At 39.5% G+C, this 22302-nt stretch overlaps 1 protein-coding gene across 2 annotated transcripts in view; it reads right to left on the reverse strand.

Annotated features, from left to right (window-relative positions):
* Nucleotides 1–432: 432 nt before the first annotated feature.
* Nucleotides 433–22302, reverse strand: part of LOC132094956 (nectin-1-like) — a 75231-nt gene continuing 53361 nt past the window's right edge. Inside the window, exons 2-9 of one of the 2 annotated variants that reach the window (XM_059499657.1) lie at nt 16611–16958; nt 7882–8184; nt 6684–6789; nt 4649–4791; nt 4268–4361; nt 2043–2088; nt 1921–1955; nt 433–504 (exon numbers count right to left, since the gene is read on the reverse strand). In XM_059499657.1, the coding sequence (XP_059355640.1) occupies nt 1929–1955; nt 2043–2088; nt 4268–4361; nt 4649–4791; nt 6684–6789; nt 7882–8184; nt 16611–16958 (1067 nt within the window). In that variant the 3' untranslated portion in view covers nt 433–504; nt 1921–1928. The remainder of the gene's footprint in view (nt 505–1920; nt 1956–2042; nt 2089–4267; nt 4362–4648; nt 4792–6683; nt 6790–7881; nt 8185–16610; nt 16959–22302) is intronic. The other variant, XM_059499658.1, reaches the window with a different exon arrangement.

Consider the following 22302-nt stretch of genomic DNA (forward strand, 5'->3'; position numbering starts at 1 on the left):
ACAGAAAGCTATGTGTATCCGGCTGTGGTGTTGGTGCTTGTGCTGCTGATGCATGCCTGTCTGTCGCGTGGAATGGTGTGACTGGACTGAAAATGTATTCACCTGCATCTTTTTATGTGCTTTCAGCATTTTGAGCAGTGCATTTTCAGCATTTTAAAGAGCAGCTGCATCCTCCATAGCCAAGCACTCAGGCCTGCTAGATGAGAAGATTGCCATACAAATTACATTTTCCTTAAATTATTTTTTGGATAAAACATTTGGATGTTTCATTTAGTCAATTGGTTGATCAAGGCAGACATTGTTCGCCATAAAAATATAATTCTTGGTTTTATTCTCAGCCAGATCCCTTCTCGGATTTCTCTCATTTACTCAACTTCATGCCATCCTAGATGTATATGAATTTATTTTACTTTTTATTTTTCTGTGCAGGGAAAACCAGCCTAATTTCTACTTAAATCTAGTCAAATCATAGCCAAAACTAGTTGAAACTTGGCGACACTGCTTCTGTGGAACACAAACAGAAATTGTATTTTACTTTATTTATTAATAATTCATTAAGATTTGCAAATCCATAAGGGCCGGGAATTAATGGGAACATGTAGCAGAAATGCCACCAAAACTAACAAAAAAGCTCCACAAATTTGTGATAAAGGGTCAACAAAATGGTCTCTGCACAAATTAACTAGGTCTATGACTGTAGCGATTAAAATGAAATGTTAAAAGGTTCCTATTATACTTTTTCAACTTTAGTTAATCTGCTGTTTGACCATAAAAAAGATCTGCAAAGTTACAAAGCTCAAAGCCCACTTGAGAATTTTATGTAACAGAAGTTACTTTTCAAAAACTAGACTCGTTTGGACTACAACACATATTTTCTGGGATTTGTGATATCACAAATACCTACGAATGGGACGAGACCTGGTTGTGCTGCAGTGGAGAAGGCAACGAGTGTTATCACTATGTCAGAGACACGCAAGCTTTCCCAAGTCAGATGAACTGGTTACAATCATCCAGGTTTAAATCGCGCTCAAATTGATTTGATTTTGATGCAAGATTTACACTGAAGCTCACAGGCTGCTATGGTAAGGGGCGTGACATTTCCCAACTAGGCAGCGAGTGCTGTCAATCACAACACACACTGGCCCAAGCTAACCAATCACAGCATATTTAGTACTTCAGAAGGTGGGGCATAATTTGATACAGGAACTATTCGAGCCAATCAGACTGGGGAGAGAGGTGTTGCATTTTGCATCAAATGGCTTTTTATGCATTTTATTTATTTATTTATTTTTGCAGCATTGAGCATTATAACCAATCATACACCTATCTGATGAGTTTATTAACACAATAGCCAATCAGAAGTATTTAGCTGAAAACACCAGTGTTTTGTTAAACTCCCATCATAAACAATTAAGTGCAGAAATTATAATTAAGACATTAATTTAGCAGCTTCAGTAATTATAACTGGGGATTTTTTATAACTTGTGATAGATTAGATTAAGGTCATGGACTGACACGTTTGCCAGTGTGGCAGGAATATGTTGTGACATTACCCAAACCAAAAAATGCTTTTACATATATTCAATTAACCATCATTAATATAAGAGCAATATTTGACAATAATGACTTTGTCATAATATTGTGGACCTATCACTTTTTATGTATAATTTATATACAATTGTAAACTTTGTTTTTTGGTTACAGTTTAAAGTTTTCTGACTGGTTTAAGTATTTGCTTGAATTTAATTAGGCTATTTGACTTTAAAAACAACACAGATACAATTAAACATGTAATTTTAAAAATTACCCCTAAACAGACATTTATTCATAACTGCTATCACATGCAGTTAGTAGGGACAGTTTTATTTTATAAACAAATTTTGTTTTATAAACAAATAATGTCAAATCACAATTAATCACCAGTCTGATCATCTGGATTGACATTCTACATCAGCCTGTAGGAAAAGTTTAGGCAAAATTAGCTTATATGATAATTAATAAAATTGAAACACATAGTATTGTAAAACAAGAACAAGACACACCTGATCTCTTTCATCATTGGAACGCTGTACTACTTGAATCCATTCCCTAAAATTAAGAAAAAGAGGCAGCAATAGATTCACCAAGTCTGCTGTTTAGTGCTGTAATGTATGACTCATCACCATAGATCAGGGTTGTCCAATTCCATCCCTGGAGAGCACAATGTTTTGCAGAATTTTGCTCCAACACGCTTGCCTAGAAGTTTCTAGGGAGTCTGAAGACCTTAGCTGTGTCTGAAATCGCCCTTTTGTGTCCAAAATCATAGTAGACGTTCAATAGCAAAAGATTCAATAGCAATAATGATTACAGTACAGTATAGTATGAGTACAACCAATGTACACTCAACAGCTAGAGAATACACATAATAGACTGTGTAGGTCATTCTGAATGAATTCCCGGATGACAGCATCTGCAGCTGAATCATCCATCCATCTATTTTTCAAACTGTTGGTCCAATGTGGGTAGAGCGTAAGTCATACAGATATAAATTTTATTATAGATTTTTTAATATGTACACTCGAAAAAAATTCTGGGTTACTTTGCTGTAAATTGTGTTATTTTAAGCAACACAACATAAGGACAAGGTGTCAGTCAGCTGCGTCAGCAGCAGTCGATTGAAATCCCTTTTGCCTTTTATAACATAAATGGTTTCTGTTCATTATAATACTGAGTTTAATTTAATTTAATGTTATAATAGGTTCTCTAATCTCAGTACTGTTTGTTTATGGGCAGGTTTTGGAGTAAGTAATTACATCTTTCAGCGAAGTTACTTGTGAAACGTGAGGCCAATTTTGTCAACACAGCGGCATGAGAATTAGTGCTATTTCTGTAAAAAGTGATTATACTGTATGTATATATGTATTATAAGCCAGAAAGTTTTTCGGGACCCGTCAGGCTTGAGTCGGGTAGCAGACCTCTACAGTGCACTACTGTAGGGAATAGTAAATGAGGCTATAGAGAGTGATTTTGAATCCAGCTCTTGATTACTTTAGTTCATATGTGTTTAATTAAGGCTGGAGCTAAAAACTCTTCAGGACAGTGTCTCTCCAGGGACATGTTTGGACACCCCAGATATAGATAATGTAGGGTTTATAAAAAATAATGGCTCTTAATAAATCATAACATTACACTACATCCATTAACATCACAGGCATTGATTAGCACTGATGAAACACTGAGACAGCAGAGCAAATAAATACTTGAAACAGTAGAAGTAGAACTGACTTCAGGCATAATGCTTGTTAGTCTGTGCTAACCAAAACCCAAAATTAGTCCAAAATCCCACTCTTCTTAAAGGTGGGGTAAGCGATTTCTGGTAGCCAATGTTGACATTTTAAATCACCCCTACCCTCAAAATAGGGTCTCGCCCCTATTTTGATAGCTCCACCCCACACATACGTACGCAACCCAGGCAGTGAGTTGTTCTGTGAAACAAAACCAGTGTTACACGGTATCTACACCGGACACGAGTTGCATGGCACGACAGAATACTATAGAATTCATTATAATCAGTGATGCAGTCTACATCATATATATATACATATATGCCACCACGCATATATATATATATGGTCTGCACTTGATGCGTGGTGGCACGACATGACAAATCCCCAACAGAAAACTGCTGCTGCGTTTCATTCATGATGTATTGACACAATTTTAGAATGATTTTCAACGGTCGCTTTGTCCGTCCAGTGTACTAGACAGACTTTAGCTGTTCCGGCACAGACAAGATGTTACTGACCTATCTAGAAGAAACAAAGCAACCTCAGTATCCGATCACAGGCCATCGGCTCACTGAGTTCTCTCCAGTGCTGGAAAGCAGATCCGATATTTGCACGGGTCCTACATCTTGCCTTATTGCCTTATGCCTTCTTTTGTTCCTCAGACGTTTTTCTCTTTGGTTTTTTCATCCGCCATCTCTATCTTTCTGTCACTCGGCTTGGCTAATGTCTATCCTGTGCACTGAACGCTCTCTCCTCCACATCATGAGTAGACATGCCCCTTACTCTTTGTTTTGCTACTCGGCCCAAATCAGTTTTCTAAAGCATTTTTGAAAACTCGCTTAACCCACCTTTAACTGCACATGAAACATCAAATATATTCCAATTGACTGTGACTGTCAAACACATTGTTTTTCACTGTCACATTATTTAACTTTGAGATGCAATATTAAAATGTGAAAAAAACTCTAACAGACTGTGAAGAATCAATTGTTCAAACTCACTGTTTATGTTTCCATATGAACACAAATATGAATACAGCAACAAGAAAAGCAGCGATGAAAACACAGAACAGACTCCAACAGATGGCGTTGGTTTCTAGGAAAGAAGTTGTCAAGTTAAAACTTCTAGAATGTTATTTGAAATGGCTGACAATAACTGTTAATACAGAAACTGGTTGTTACAGATTTACAGTATTTATCCTAGATTATTCATGGATTGACACATCATAGTATCACAGTTTTGAATCTCCACATACAGTAGAAGTCTTTTTTAACCAATAATTTTATCTGATAAAGTTTTGCATGAATACCTGTATTTTTACTGCTAAATGCTTAAATGTATAATATATATATATTATTATATAAGCAAATATATATACTCACCCATATGAACATTCACATAGAGAGATCCTATTGAACTTCCATACTGGTTTGAAGCATGACAGATGTACAAGCCATTAAAGTCAGGGGTCAGATTTAGTACAGGAAGCTTTTTACCTTCGTAATATGGATCACTTTTATTCACTCTGTTAAAACACAGATACAAAAGATTAATAAGCAGGATCTGGTGAGTGCTGATAGAATGTGACGGTACTCAGGATGTACAAGGGTAAGATGTCATAACACAAAATTTACTTGACATCTGTAACATATCCATTCCGCAGTCAATCACATTCAGTTCTGCCTCCATTCTGGAATGCGAGGGCCAATTTAAATGTTTCATATTGAAATTCAACCCAGTACCCAGTAGCAAATTCAGCTGAAACTGCCACTTCATGCTGACTTTAAGTTACATACATTTGTCAGTTAACGAGTTACATATAATAGGATTTAGCAAATAGTAAGCATATTTGGCATGTTGTCTTGAAGGAGGGCTCTGAGCCAAAGCTACAGGACAACACTGGAGTTTCTGAAAATCTTCACTCTGGCAGGATTTTAAAAAAAGTTTCAGTTTCAGTGACCTGAATGTGAACGAAAAACCAAACCTCATAGGAAAAGCCTGGGTTTTAAAAATACCTGTTTTCATAGGGTGACCAAACATGCCATTTTCCCAGGACACATCCTGAACAGGATTTCTATATTGCCTAAAATATCAATGTTTTGGCTTTGTTTGCGCTGCGCAGACCATTGTTGTATGACAAAGTACCGTAAGAGCACTAGAGAGCAGATTGCTTCTTGTGCTTTTGAATTGCTCTCACGTTACTTTGATGTCATACATGATGTATGCTCCGTGCTGCTTCCAGTCGAACACTAATATGTATACGTATTTGCATCGCTTTGACCGTTCTCTGTAGATCTCACCTTCTCACACACCACGATTGGTTGATTATGTACAATGTCTGCATGTTATTGGTCAAACGATTATTTCCTTCATTAAGTATGAAAACAGGAAACTAAAGCCAAAACCTGGATATATTTTAGACAACATAGAAATCCTGACCAGGATGTGTCCTGGCGAAATGGCACATTTGGTCACCCTACGTTTTCATGTGGACAGGGTCTCAAACCACACTGATGGAAACATGCTTTAAGCAGGACCCTGAGACTTTGCAGTCTCAACTCAAGTGTTCCTTGGGTTGTGCATGCTCTCATCAATGCATTTCAGTGTATTTTTAATGTGGTCTGGATCCTGACACTCTGTCTAGCTTGGTTTTGGTAGGATCTGGAAAATCATGCGCTACACTCTTTAAAATAAAGGTGCTTAAAAGTTCTTTACAGTAATGTCACAAAATAGGGTGACCAAATGTGCCATTTTCCCAGGACATGTCCTGGTCAGGATTTCTATGTTGTGGTTTTGGTTTTGGTTTCCTGTGTTCATACTTAATGAAGAAAATTATCGTTTGAACAATAACATGCAGACATTGTACATAATCGACCAATAGTGGTGTGTGAGAAGGTGGGATCTACAGAGAATGGTCAAAGCGATGCAAATATGTATACATATTAGTGTTCGAGTTGAAGCAGCACTGAGCATACATCATGTATGACATCAAAGTAACATGAGAGCAATTCAAAAGCACAATAAGCCGTCTGCTCTCTGGAGCTATTACGGTATTTTGTAATACTACAATTGGTCTGCGCAGTGCAAACAAAGCCAAAACATTGATATTTTAGGCAATATAGAAATCCTGGCCAGGATGTGTCCTGGGAAAATGGCATGTTTGGTCACCCTATATTAGTATTCGAGTTGAAGCAGCACTGAGCATACATCATGTATGACATCAAAGTAATGTGAGAGCAATTCAAAAGCACAATAAGCCGTCTGCTCTCTGGAGCTATTACGGTATTTTGTAATACTACAATTGGTCTGCGCAGTGCAAACAAAGCCAAAACATTGATATTTTAGGCAATATAGAAATCCTGGCCAGGATGTGTCCTGGAAAAATGGCACGTTTGGTCACCCTAATGTTTCCATTACCTAGTCCAATTGTAGTTGGTTGGTTCTGGGTTACTATCCACTTTACACTGGAATTCTTTAATGTTTGTTGGACTGTCAGGAATGATAACAACTGAATATGGTGGATCTAAGTTGAAAAAGAAGAAAAAAACTTCAACATTATTTTCATTATTCAATGCAAAGAGGGAATGCAGACCAAGGGGGCTTTCACACTGGCAGTTTAGTGCGGAACGGGGCACGGTTCGCATAAAAAAAAAAAAACCGCTAATGGGAACACGGTACCGAACCCAAGACTACCTGGAGAAGGTGGTCTGAGCTCGGTTGCTCCCGAACTGTGGCACGGTTCGTGTGAATGTGCAAGAAACACGGACTTGGGTGTGCACTCGTTCAGGAAGTAAAGTATCCCGCGCATGCGTAACACTGTCATTATCATTGTTTCCTCAACACACGAGAGGGCCGAGGTTGATTCCACACACTCCTAAAAGTATAAATTAAATTAATAAATATTTTATAATTAAAATTAATTAATAATAGCACCAAATAACAAAAAAAATTACAACTATGCTCAGTCGCGTTGTGTTCCCCAGGCATTTTCCATGTGCGTTTGCGATGATGTAAGGTGACTGCAAACACACCTGGGTTTGATACAACTATTGAGTGTGAAAGTAGATCAACGTTGTGGGCGGCAGCGGGAACAATCACACTCAGACGGCAGCAAACGAGCCCAGCGTAAAAACCCTCCAAGAAATGAGGAGTACATCAATAAAAAAGTTTTAATGACATAGAGGGAACCAAGAACCACACGTAGCAGGAAGGTAGACATCAACAATACCAGGTGAAGACCTATAACTTAAGTACACAGGGGAATGAGGATAATTAACTAAACACAGCTGGGAACAAATGAAATACTAATCAGGGAACACAATAGGAACAGGAAGGACCAAATAAGGGCATGAGGATAACCTGGAGCACATGGGGGAGGAAAACACACCACATGACAGGAACAGAGTCTGACAACTATTTACAGAAACTTGTCACTACGCATAAGATTGAATAGTACACATTATATGAATCAGTCTAATGAAAGCTTTTCTAAATAAACCATTTCTGTCAGAGCAGCAACTGATATGAATCACTTATTCAACTTCTCTCTAGCAAAAATATGCTCTTTCTTCATCTGTATATGCAAGTTGTTGGTTGACAGAGCATATGTACTTACAGTGGATGTTTATTGTGTAGTTCAACACAAGTTCATCTCTCAGGGTGTTGTGTTTGACCACACACTGGACATTCTTCTTGTTTAAATGTTTGAATGGGACACCAAGTAGGTAGGATACAACAGTAACAGTCCCATCTGAGTTCATTGTATAGTTGGTATTAGTCTTCAGAGAGTTTTCTAGATCTCCTAATCTCCATATCACTTCTGCTGCAGGCTTTGCATTAGAGGCAAAACATGACACCAAGGTGGCCTCTGTAAAACCAGCAACAGGCACCTCTCCTCTTACATTATTTGAAGGACGAGCTAAATTGGAAATGGAAAAAAACCCTGAATCATTTAAAGTGGACTGTGAAAACTAAAATAGCTTAGTAAGTTCTTGATCTTTTCATAACTACTAAAAGCATGTGATATTACTTTTACACATTTTGCTAGCACATAGCATTTTCATATGATGAAAGTTTTTTGAGTTTGGTATGCAAACATGCACAATTTTAAAAGGGTCATATGATGCTTTATTCAAAGATCATTATTGTGTGTATTGGTGTAATAGAATTACAGCACTCTTTAATCTTCAAAACACATTGTTTTCACATACTGTACATCAGAGATTCCAAAACTTTTTCCTCTCCCATATATATATATATATATATATATATATATATATATATATATATACAGTATACACACACACACACACACACACACACACACACACACATATATATATATATACATATATATATATATAGAATATTATATGCACACGTTATACTAATACTATTACAAGTTTTAGAAATGCACATTTGACAGTAGCTATTTGAGTTGAGAGTAGCAGGAACTTGAGTTGGGATGCAGATGTAGCCCTACATTTATTTTCATTAACTAAAATAGTACCCGTTTCTTTTAGTATCTGAAAATTATAACATATTTTCATCTTTAATACATTTGTAGATCATGATACCCACAGATACAACACCTCACTACCATGGTAAAAAAGTAGCCTAACTATATGGTTTCTATAATATTTGCTATGAAAAACTGTAACCTGAAACCATTCAGTATACGGTGCCTTGCGAAAGTATTCGTACCCCTTCATATTTACTTTTTTTTTTATGTTCCTGCCTTTTGTTAATCTGCTTTAAATTCCTTTTTATCCACATCAATCTACACACCATATTGAAAAAGCAGAAACAGAACTGTCACAACTTCATTAATTTATTTTAAAAAAATAATTAAATAAGTACATTGCATAAGTATTAATACCCTGAACTAAATATTTTGCTAAACACCTTTACAGCCTCAAGTCTTTTTTTGTTTGATGTGACAAGCTTTGCTCATCAGGGTTTGGCAATTATCTGCCATTCTTCTCCTCTTCTCTTCACTTCTCAAGCTCTGTTCGGTTGGATGGGGGCAGACACACATTTTCAGGTTTGTCCAGAAATATTTGATTAGGTTAAATCCCAAGGACATTCACAGAGTATTCTATAAGCCACTCTTGCTGTGTGCTTAGGTTCATTTTTCTGTTGGAAGGTGAACCTTCTGCCTTGTCTGAGGTTCTTAATGCTCTGGACTGGGTTTTCATTAAGGCTATCTCTATATTTTGGTGCATTGAGCTTTCTTCTACTCTAACGAGTCTCTCAGTCCCTGCTGCTGAAAAACAGCCCCACAGCATGTGGCTGCTACCAGCTCACTTTACTTTTGAGATGGTACTCTGCAGGTGATGAGCAGTGCCAGGTCTCCTCCAAACATGATGCTTAGAATTCAGGTACATCAGACCATATGATCTTGTTTCTCAGAGTCTGAGGGTCCTTTAGGTGCTTTTTTGCAAATTCTAAGTGTGTTTTCATACGTCTTCACTGATGAGAGGATTAACTCTTGCAATACCTACATGAGCCCAGATCAGTGGAGTGTTGCAGTGATATTTGTCCTTCTGTAGGTTTCTCCTGTCTCCACATATGATCATGGAGCTCAACTAGAGTGACCATCAGGTTTTAGGTCACTTAGGTCACTCAAACCAAAGCCCTTCTGCATCAATTGCTCAGTTTGGCCAGAAGGCCAGTTCTAGAAAGAGTCCTGGTTGTTTCAAACTTTTTCCATTAGGGGTAACAGAGACTACATGCTTCTATGGACCTTCAATGAAGCAGATTTTTTTCACAGATGTGTGGCTTGATGCAAACGAGTTTCTGAGCTCTTCTGAGCAGTTATTTTGACCTGAGGGCTTAGTTTTTGCTCCGATATGCATTATCAACTGTATTATTCAAAAGTCAAGAGGCATTTATTTGTCACTTGCCTAGTTAACACTGGGGAAAACTGGGCATTGAAATGCTTGTGACGAGGCTCAGACATACAGAGACAATAACAAGACATAAAAGTCTTAGAGTTACGTGGAGAGCACCGAGATTTTTGAGTGACTTCAGTGCCCATTGACACGGACAGAGCATTATACACAAGTAAGCGACAGTAACAGATACAATATAGGTAGATAGTGTTAAGAGTTATAAGTATTCATAAGTAGCCCTGATACTAATATGATTATTGGGGTAGAGCAGCATGTATTTCGGTTTTAGATGAAGGATAGCACATTGTTAATTCTGCTGGCTTGAAGATAAAAGCTGTTCTTCAGTCTGGTTGTCCGTGATCGGATGGATTTTAAGTGTCTGCCAGATGGCAGTGTAGCAAACATGTGATGAGCAGGGTGAGTGCGGTCCTTGATGATGCTGCGAGCCTTTCTCAAGCAGTGAGTCTGATAGATGTCCTGTAAGGCTGGGAGTTTATGTCCAATGATGAGCTCTGCTGTTCTCACCCCTCGCTGAAGAGCTTTGTGGTCCAAAGAAGAGCAGTTGCCGTACCACTCAGTGATGCAGCTGGTCAGAATGCTCTCTGAAGTGTAACAATAAATTAAATAAACTTCTCAAATATCAAGTACAACGCTTGCCAATATATAAGGCAATACTAAATTGAGAACTGATGCATGCAGACTGAATTTACACAAATGCCGACTAGGCGGCGCTCTTGCTCCACTAATAAAAGAAACGGAACGACATGATATGGTGCTAAATACAATCAAATAAGTCTAGTTATACATATCGTTAACAACACCATCAAACTGTAATATTAATATAATAACAGCACAAATATTCCAGCGATCCATTACAGCATCATTAATATATGCAGTGAACACCGAACTTTATCACGTATTTTTCCATCTGTTAATCAAAACTCTATTAGCCCGTACAGAAATATCACAGCAAACAATATAGCATTTAATATGCATACAAACATCTATATATTATACATTCACATAACAATGTATATTAGAGGCAAACTTACGTTGTCATGAACGCACACATATCAAAACAAACTATAATCTGTCTCGTTGCAGCGACAGTCTTTTTACTGAACTTGTCTGTGCATGTTCCTGACTCCGCCCACATGTGATATGACCAACTAATTCAAAATAAGAGCTCAACAGGGATTTTATACAGCCGCCCCCTAACTTATACAGCAAATTAGAAATAAGATAAATATCCCTGTTCTCTGAAGTTAGAAACCATTGATATCAGTGGGCATCTCTGGTAGAACAATCAGTATAGAAACAGGGCGACAGTAAACACGGTTTCCAGTAGTTACATTCGCCATTTTAAGAGTTCCGTCGCTGCTGGAAACAACTTGGTTTACTCTGCCTTCTGACCAGAGGGCTTGTTGTAGTTGACATTCCATAACCATAACTACTTGTCCAATTGATAGATTTGGTGTAGATTCTGAATCTACGAAGTAGTTCTGAAAGAATTGTTTTCAGAACTGGTTAGCTATGACTTGGCTATGTCGCCACCTTCTCTTTCCAAGCAATTCTCTTGTGCCATAAACCACTTGAAGGAGAGAGGCATCCCGCCGTCCCATCAGCAAGAGATTTGGAGTAACTGGGTCTATGTCAGATATTTCTGATGATACATACCCAAATGGTTTAGAATTTAGTATTCCCTCTACTTCAACCAGAACAGTAGACAATACTTCCTCAGACACAACTTGATCCTTAAGTACTACTCAAAGACAGGATTTAATAGAGTGTATTTCACGCTCCCAGGCTCCACCGAAATGAGGTGCATGTGGAGGATTAAACTGAAAAGAAATACTCTGTTTACTCTGTTTTTCTTTGATTTCTGGCTCAAGTGCAGAGAAGGTTTCTTGGAGTTCTCGATTCCCACCTCTGAAATTCATAAATGACGCAAAGCCATAAGGAAGGAGTCAGTATCCATATTATGAAGCAGGTCTAAGTGGATACACCTTGTGGTGAGGCATCCCCATCGTTTTTCATGTCTTCTGTCCATTTTTATGGTAAATGGTCTGAAGCAATCGACACCAGCCGACCAGAAAGGAGGCTGGAATAAATGAAGGCGAGCAGTGGGAAGATCAGCCATTTTAGGGTTGACTGGATTACGGCGCCATTCATCCATTCTCTGCACTGGTGTTGATATTTCTTTATGGACTGTCTACCTCGGAAAATCCAGTAAGTTCTTCGCAACTCTGCAAGGCATGTCAGAACTGGGATGAAGAAGTCTGTTGTCATGCCCTGCCGGAATGTTCGCAGCTGGCTAAACGATGGACGCATGGGAGAGGTGGCGGGTCGTGTGTCTGACGGCTCTTTCCGTGGAGGACATTGAATATATTTACCTATTCGGAACCATGATAACAGGTCTTCTGCTGATTGGATTAGGTTTGGAGACCAGAATGGACAAAGAGAGTGACCGTGAAATTAGAATGAGGCTACTCGCCCCAAGACCAAACAATTGGAATCTTATCTTCTTTCGGCTCCCTCTACCAGCACTGGCCTTGGCCAGTTGGAATAACAACTCTCCCGGAGGAGCACTGCAGTGAGATGCTCTTGCGTTCCTCGCTCCACTTCCACAGACACCTGTTGATTGTTGACTCTATCTGGGCCTGATCAAGGCTGTCTCCATGGCAACTTGCTGTGACGCTATCCTAGATTGAATCACAACTCTCCAGGCCTACAAATACACAAACTCTTACATACATACACACACACATACCTACATATATACAGATATGCATTTAACCCCCGACCCTCCATCCCTCGCCTTCGCCGCTTTGTACCGCTAGTCTGAAAAGCGGGTCTGTGACCAGCGCTGTAATGTCGAATGGACCGGTCTGCTGCTTGCCTGTGCTGGATTACCTCGACCCCCCAATTTCGGTCCCCAGTTGCAAAGTCATGTGTTTGTATTGATTATGTGCTTTTGTTGCAGAGGTGTTTTCCTGTTCACACACTGTACTCCCAAAGGAGCATAGTCTGGGTGTTGTTGTTTTACTCCTCACTTCCCTAATGTTATGCTGTATTTCTTCCTCAATTCCCTGTCTTCCTGTCCTGTCCACCCCCTTGTCATATTGTATGTATGTATGTATGTATGGACAGGTTTATGGCTAATTTCACTGGCACTTGTGACTAATGACAATAATGGGCTACTACTACTAATAGAAATACTACTAGTAGTAGTAGTAGTCTTGGATTATGAGTTTACTGATGGGATGATCAGGTGCCAATACAATAGGATGCAAAGTATCAACATCAAGTTTCTCAGCTTTGCGAATGCGACCTCCTACCCGAATTACTCCCAAGGTTTGATCATATTCAGGTGACAAAGTACATAACCTACTGCTAGCACGTATGACCTTGCCATCTTGAAGTGCACAGACTTCATCAGGGAAACTATCCTGCAGAGCTTGTCTGAGAAGAAGCAGTTCAGTATTAATGCATTGTGAAGCTGACATTGAGGGTGCTAAAGCTCCATGTACAGACTGGTATGTAGCTTTTACCAAGTCTGACCATGTTGGGTACTGCTTTGGATCTGGCATACATGAGAGAGTTCAGAGAGAGATTTCCCTCTTGTAATATCATCAGCAGGGTTTAGCTCTGACTCCACATATATCCAGTTCTCTGAACTGGTCAACTCCTGTATTTCGGCAATCCATGTGCCAACAAACACCTTGTAAGGACAGGATTCAGATTTGATCCAAGTGAGAACTGTAGTGGAGTCTGTCCACAGAACAATGTTATGGATGGGTAGGGTAATTTCACCTAAGAGGAGTTTAGCCAATTGTGCACCATTAAGGGCACCACACAGTTCCAGTTGGGGCATTGATAGTTGCTTTTTGGGTGCAACACGGGATCTAGCCATAACAAATGAGGTATGAATATTTCCCTCTTTGTCTTGTAAGTGCAGATATGCCACTAAATCGTAAGCCATCTCAAAGGCATCGCAAAATACATGCAATTCAATCATGTCATTGCCAGATTCTGGACGACTAGGAAATAGCACCTTGGCATCCCTATCATGTGAAGATACTTCAGATCATTGGTCCACTCTTGCCATTTGTCAAGCATCTTCTTTTCAATGCAGTCATCCCAGCCTCTTTCATTTGTCCACAGAGCTTGAACAAGGATTTTAACCCAGGTGGTATAAGGCAAAATATAACCAAGAAGGTCATATTGAGACTCTGACACTCTATAAATATTGTGCATTTGCATTGGACTGCAAACAGTTATCCAGATAAAAGGATTTCAATACTGAATCTACCACATCTTCATTGCCTTCACGATGGTCCGTGACATGATGCCCCCACTGATGGCCACAGGATATTGTCTGAATTGGAGGCAAACTCCCAGTAATGAGGGACCTAATATAGGTCCTGGGAGTAACTGATCATTCAGTGAAACTTGAAGGAACTGATAAGAACAGTTGAAGGGTTGTGTTCAACTGTTCTTATCAGTTCCTTGTTGTGATGCACAGGGTGGTGGGGAATAAACCATGACTCATTTCTTGCTTTAACCTCTTCAGGAGTGAGTTTTGATGCATATCCTGCCTGCTCCAGTTTGTGTATTTTGTTCTTGTAGACTTCTGCAAGCTCCTAATGTCAATTCAAACAGCGCTCAGTGGCTCTTAGAAGAGCCATGACTGATTCAGGTCCTGCATAAAAGACCTCTGCATTCCCTTTGCGAAAAAGAGGAGTTGCGTAGCTAAAGACTCCATCCACTTCTACTCTCTTTATTTTTGTTTCCAGCATTCGAAGAGCATCTCTGTCCTGCTTGGAACGTGTCATGTCTTTCACAGGCTGGAAGGGAAGTATGTCTACTTGCCATAACTTTTCAACATGATGAGACAGATCTTGTTTGGGAGAGCGGATCAGTGAGACGTTCAGACAAGTAGTCTCCAATGGCTGGTCAAGGAATGTAGTTGGACCCTGGATGGCGCAGCCCAAACTTGTACTAACTGCAACAGGACTAACTAATGGGCCCAGAAGTACTGGAGCTATCGGTGTAACGAGATTTGAGTAATCAGAACCAATAAGGAGCATGGGCTGTACCTCTTTAAAAGGAGTCATGGGAACATCTCTCAGATGTACAAACTTGTGCTTAAAAATGTCCACAGGGCAGGATTGCTTGGCAATGTTCAGCTCTTGTGCTGTAAATGCAGTGTGTATCTTGTGACGAATGCTCGGATTCACAGAGGCAGTCACTTCAAATGAGACTGATGCACCCTGGATCTCTACTACCTCCTGTCTAAATGTCCTAAGGGCAAGTGATTCATCTTCTCCATTGTAAGCATATGATTTAAAAATATTTTTATATAAAATTATGAGTGGACCTCAAAGCATATTAGCTCCTGCACTTCCAATTTTAAATACAGTTAATAATGTTGTCAGTTTTATCATATCAGTTTGAGCTCGAGTTACATTCTGAAAATTCAGATGACCAAGACCAAGCCAATCTATTAGATCAAACTTTGCATAACTTGAGCAGAATGTTTTGGAATGGTAAGCTGCATGCTACGCTGCCAATTTGAAAACACAATGGTGGCATGCTGCTGCAGCTCTGCTTGAGCATCCAATTTGAAACAGAACATGTAGCAGATATGTTCAACTTAATGCCAGTTATATGTGGATAACAGAGGATGCTAAGTTTGTAAACATAATTCTATCTCTGCAATCGTGATTGTAAAAATTACAAACAATATTCGTTGCTCTGCCCTTCACAAAACTCTGCATTTTAATAGTCAATGCAATTAATTAAACATGCTTATGAACTCTGATTCAGAAGTGCCCGATTGTCCTAGAAAAGTTGGAATTGCCCCATTTTTTTAAACAGCCTTTGTGCACTCTACTGTACTCTCCCAGGTACTGTCCTCCACTAAATGTGCTGCACACACTCAAACATTTGGGTTGTATTATTCTAGAACTGTTGTAAATAAATCTTAAGCACTGATTCCTAATTGTATATACTTACGGAAGGCCAAACAAATGTTCTTTTGAATTTGCATAGAAACACATAGCATCTCAACATGCAACAATAACACTTCTGCTTTACCTGAAATGCTTTCTTTCTATGCATATACATTTGGGCAGCATTATGCAAATATTTCCATATAGATATGTGAGGGAAATTTTGTTCAGCATTTTTTACAGGTCTCAGTCAGCCTTCTCTTTTAGACAGAAAAAAATAATTTTGTGGGAGACTGTGAGTAACTTTGCAGATATTATACATGCAAAAACAGCTACATAACACTAAAGAATAAGGAACACATGAAAATGCATCATATGACCCCTTTAAATATATATATTTTAAATAATTGGTTATGAATCAAATTACAGAGATATGCATATATTTAGCCATGATGTTATTGCTTCAAATCACTGAAAAAATGTACAAGCCATCATACCAAAAACTGTGACATTGATGTCAGTCTCATATGTCCCAACAGCAAATAAGTTGAAGATGCATGTATAGATCCCATCATCCAAAAGCCCCATTCTAAGTAGCTGAATTGATCCATTTTTCTCTGTAAAGTTCCCAATGAATTGTACTCTGTCCCCCAATCCATTTGAGTGTTCAGTTTTGGGACCTGGGCGAATGGAAAAGAAGGTCTTCTCTTCAGCATTTTCTTTTGTCTTCTTCTTCCATATAATACGAGTTACATCAGCATTTTCATGAGTCTCAGTCAGCTGACACAACAATGTGGCATTTTCTCCATATACGACTGCTGTATCATGACCAATAACTTTTACACCTTTACAGAAAAAAGCACACAATACAAGAATTAACAAACATTTTATATGCAGATTTTCAGTTGGACAAGCAGCATTGAGCAGAGCTGTGACAGAGACATCTCTCTCACTATATGTTCCACAAAAAATAAAGTCATATAGGATTGGAATGATGTGAGGGTGACTAAATGACAAAATTAATCTTTCTAAAAAATCAAATGCTTTTATGCAATCATGTCTCTCAGTGAGCCATAGTCACTCGACTTCCAGCTCATGGTCCTGCTGAAAAAAATACCTTTAGTAGTCATGAAACCCTAAAACATTTGAGATATATTACATATATATGTGTATTGCATATGACTGAAAACAAGGTTACAACTAGGGTTGCAAAAAGGTGGAACATTTTCAGTACATTTCAGAAACTTTAAAAACTAAAAATTTCATATTTTTTGGAAACTTTCCAGGATTTTATGAATCTTCAAGGTATATAGGAAAGTTTGGTAGAAATTTTTATTAATAAAGATTTGTATTAATCAAGTATAATCAAGGTGAATCTAGCCATTTATATATACAGTTATTATTCCATTATAAACATATAGCCTGTGTGTGAAAAGAATTTGCCTGCCTAGCAGAAATATACAGACCTTCAGGATATTTCATCAAGATTTGTTTACTTTTTTCCTAGCATTGTCCGATTCCGATCCAACACCACCTAGTTCGTCCAACACAGCCCTGGCGAAGGCTAAGGCTAAAAGAAAAAGCACCATACCTACAGCAACTTCTTCAACTACTTCAGCAAAAATATCTAACATTTTCCAAGAAGGACAGGACCCTGTGCTTGCAGCTCTTTTCAACATCAAAGATTCAATCAACAAAATAGACACCAGAGTAGCAGCACTAGAGAAGTCTTCACTACTCCCCTTAGAATCTCCAGGTGTTCCCCAGTGTGACGTGTCACCGCATCACACGCTGGCGATTGCAACTCCTGCACCATCCAGTGGACCCCCATTCATTTCACCTGCAGCAGCTTTGCCAGCAAGTTTGAGACAGTAGATCTTAGCAGGTAATGATATCAATTTAGTTAAAATACTGCTTTGCTCTTCTGGGGTCATAGATAAAAGGATCATTGACTGTGGGGATATCTCCAAAAAGAAGATCTGAACTTGATATATATTTGGCTATTATCTCAGATTTGGCTTTCAATTATGGCGGTTCCCTGTTTTATGAATACCATAAGTCCTTCACCGCTAAATCAGCAATGTATATTCAACTTTTCAATGTTAAACTGGATTTGTCCATTATCAATCTTGAACTGATAAGTAGACACTTCACTGGTCATTAGACTAACTCCTGCTCCATTTGTGGCTCCTTCTCTCATACCACATAATTTATGTCCTCGTACTGCATATGAAAGCTGGTCAATCTAATTCCAAAATCGGAGTCTCTCGAGTTTAAGGTTTACCTAACAACGCCAGAGTTTTAGAAGGACCCGGTATTCCAATATGTATTAATTTCAACAAATCAGTGTGTGCTTACATGAAGTGTGAATTTTTGAATTGCTTTGCAATTTGTGGTGATAGTCACCCCAGAGCTGTTTGCCCTCGCAGGTTCAAAGCGTCTCAAACCTGGTCCTTGAAAAAGATGAAAAAACACCTTTCTACTCCTATCAATGTCCACAAGCTTGAATGTATCTTCTAAGAATGTATCTTCTCATCCTAATAGATGTTTTGTAAATTTTCTCTTACCCGGAATCAAGGTTTTTTGACAGGTCTCAGTTTTCTTCCACCAGGCATTCATGTGTGTAAAAATGTGTTATCAGCCTTCAAATAACCTAGGGTAGTCGATACACTAATTTAAAAGAATTGGAAAATGGTTATTTAATCGGGCCTTTTCTCACTTACCCATTTAAAGCCTACCACATTAACCCAATAGGTATCACCACTAGAAAATGCTCGGAAAAGAAAAGATTGATTATAGACTTATCTTCTCCCATAACGGCGAAACCTCTAGCATCAATAGTTTAATTCCCAAGAACATGTTCGTGCTCGCCTAGGCTACGATAGACTATGCTATTCAGTTTATTAAAATTGCAGGGAAAGGTGGCTGGATGGGCAAAGAAGATATTACTGATGTATTTAAAGTCATGCCCCTCCATCCCTCCCAGTGGCATCTCTTTGGCATCAGGTGGAAGTCAAAAATGTATTTTGCTGTGCGGCTCACCTTCGCATGTCGCAGCAGTCCAAAAAGTCTATCTGAAGCACTGGATTCTACTTAATGTAAACTGCCATTCATCCTTCGTTTATTAGACGATTTTCTAGTTGTTGACTTTTCTAGTTCTCCCCTAGGTCGCTGTATTTTGAAGCTAAAAGAATTATTCTCAAGGATCAATGTTCCTTTGTTGGAAGAGAAAACTGTCACTCCATCTACATCTATTGAATTTTTGGTTATACTTTTAGACTGCGTGAGCATGAAAGCTTCTCTGCCCAAGGATAAGCTTAATCGTATTCAGCAAATATTGTCCTCTTACCATCTAGCAAAACCTACATCAAAGCATGAAAACAAAGCAGGAAGATAAAACCAAACATGAGGAAGTGTTAGAAAAAATGAGGAGAAACGAGAAAAATTGAAGAACAAGTACAAGCTATGGAAGAAGAAATAGAAGACAAAATTAAAGAATCAGGAAAAAAGATGCAAGAGGTAAATAAGTTGGAGAGAGGAAAAAGCAAGTTGTTCTACAGTAATGAGAATCAAGCAGATCTGGGCACAAGGCAGAGAAAAGGGGACACTCAGACCACTGGCTAAACAACTCCCAATTTTAATCAAGGGTGAGCAGGGACAGTATGCCCCCTGTGCTTCAAAGGACCTCGAGGGGCTGGTCACTCGCCTCCCAAATATTCATGAGGGGGCCGGAAAGTGGATCAGGGTGTTTGAGGAAGAAACTATGGGCATACATTTGGCTGTGGGGGACATTAAAGCTTTGCTGGCTAAAATTGCAATAAAGAAATAATAAAGAAAGAAGCAGAACAAATGACAATGATGTCTAGTAAGTGCTCCGCAACCAACTATTCAGTCAAGCCCACTTACAGCAGTCCCTCCAAATGCACACCCGAGCCCTGCTCCTAAACATCATAATTAATGTTTATACTCAACAGCCAGGACCAATGGGGTGTAGAAAAAAAATCATACAGTGAGACCAGAGAGGAAGAAGCCAGCTTTATACTGGTCCTCCAGGTGTGTGCTGGGCCTGTGGAAAACCCGGACATAATAAAAATGTCTGTCCCATCTATTCATGGCATCAGTACCCTTAGAATGGAGTGAAGATGAACACCGAGCCGAGCCAGATAATAAACAAAAGATTGACTCGTTCTCGAGGACGCGTGCGAATTGAATAGAAATATGAATCGAAATGTCCTGAAGAACCGGTTCACGGAAAAGAACTGAACTTCCCATCACTACTGGTGATCCAAAAACCGATGCAACCAGTTCTTGACTCGAGAACGAGTCAATCTTTTGTTCGTTATCTGGCTCGGCTCGGTGTTCTGAAGAATCTTCAGTTCTCTCTTCACAGCAGTTCAGTCAGTGTACTGTTTGAGTACATTAATTACTCTGGGATATTGGTTTGTTTTAACTCAGAGGGTGTGTCAGCCACATTAAAAAAGTTAACAGCTTGACCTCTTAGCCTGCACCCCGACGCCCTCGTCCTGAAAGCCACTCAACTTGCACGTGTCAGTGTTTATGAATAGATTAAATGAAACGGGACAAATTTAATCTTGACAAACTATGTATCATTATAAAGATCTAAGCCTCAAGCATCGACGACAGATCACTGTTTTTCAATGGAAAGCTTATAAAGACTGTATTTGCTACATTTGTGTAATCAGTACACATAAAAAACATGAACATTAGAAACGCTGTACATAACAGATCCGTCATAATAGCGAGTCATAAACACATCCACAGCTGTAAACCCGGTTTAGTTAGAAAGGTAAAGGTCCGCTGAACAACATCTCATGAAGCACATTTAGTCCAACGAAGCAATAACATTGTAATATCGATCATAATTCCTTTGTTTACGTTTCAGTTCTTCAGCAACAGAACTGTTTGCGTCTGTTATGGAATAACTCACGGTTGGAAACTGCGTCTTGGTAGTAAAAAAATGGCATGGTTTTGCAGCGTACAGTGTCATAAACAGAATGAGATGATCAACAGGAAAAAAGAATGAATGAAAGATAGGCGAAAGATAGTGTATTTGAATTTTGGCGCTCCCTCCTGAGGGCTCGTGACACGGTCTGACGCACCTGTCAGCTGATGGAGGCGGAACTTATAGCGATCGTGTCACGATCGCATAAATGACAGGAAGCAAGTTGCAAGTAAACAATCCTTTATTTGAGAAGTATGGTCAGGCTGGTCAGACATTTATTTTAGATACATGAAAGGCGGGATGAATTCTCCTCTATGCTGGAGGAAGTTTAAGGCGGACTGCCACCGGACCAATGATCTTGGTGACAGTGAACTGGCCAATAAATTTGGGAGCAAGCTTATTAGAGACGGAATGGAGAGGAATGTTCTTGGTAGAAAGCCACACTTTTTGACCCACGACGTATACGGGAGGCCTAGACCGGTGGCGGTTGGCTTTAGCCTTGGTGCAGGCCCCCACTTGGAGTAGAGTCTCGCGGGCTCTAGTCCAAGTGTGGTGACACCTCTGGACAAAGGCGTGAATGGAGGGGACCGCAACTTCGGATTCCAGACTGGGAAAAATGGGTGGCTGGTATCCTACACTACACTCAAACGGAGATAGGCCCGTAGCTGATATAGGTTATGTATTGTGGGTGTACTCCACCATCCACAGTTGTTGGCTCCAGGAGGAAGGATTCTTGGAGACCAAACATCGCAACACCCTTTCCAAATCTTGGTTGGCTCTCTCGGTTTGACCATTGCTCTGGGGATGAAACCCTGAGGACAGACTTACAGTCGCTCCCAGTAATCTACAGAATTCATGCCAAAATTTGGACACAAATTGGGGTCCCCTGTCGGAAACCACGTCTGTCGGGAGGCCATGTAAACGAAAGATGTGATCTACCACGGTCAACGCTGTCTCCTTGGCTGAGGGTAATTTGGGCAAGGGAATAAAGTGGGCCGCCTTCGAGAACCGGTCCACCGTCAAAACTACCGTGTTGCCCTGGGAGGCCGGGAGGGCGGTAATAAAATCTAGTGCGATATGGGACCAGGGTCTCGAAGGGATCGGCAGCGGTTGAAGTAACCCATCAGGGGGTCGATTTGAAGTCTTACCAGTGGCACAAACCGAGCAAGCCAAAACAAAACTGTGAATGTCGCGAGCCATAAGTGGCCACCAGAATCGTTGCTTGA

The sequence above is a fragment of the Carassius carassius genome, chromosome 19 (assembly GCF_963082965.1).
Source record: "Carassius carassius chromosome 19, fCarCar2.1, whole genome shotgun sequence".
Classification (NCBI taxonomy): domain Eukaryota; kingdom Metazoa; phylum Chordata; class Actinopteri; order Cypriniformes; family Cyprinidae; genus Carassius; species Carassius carassius.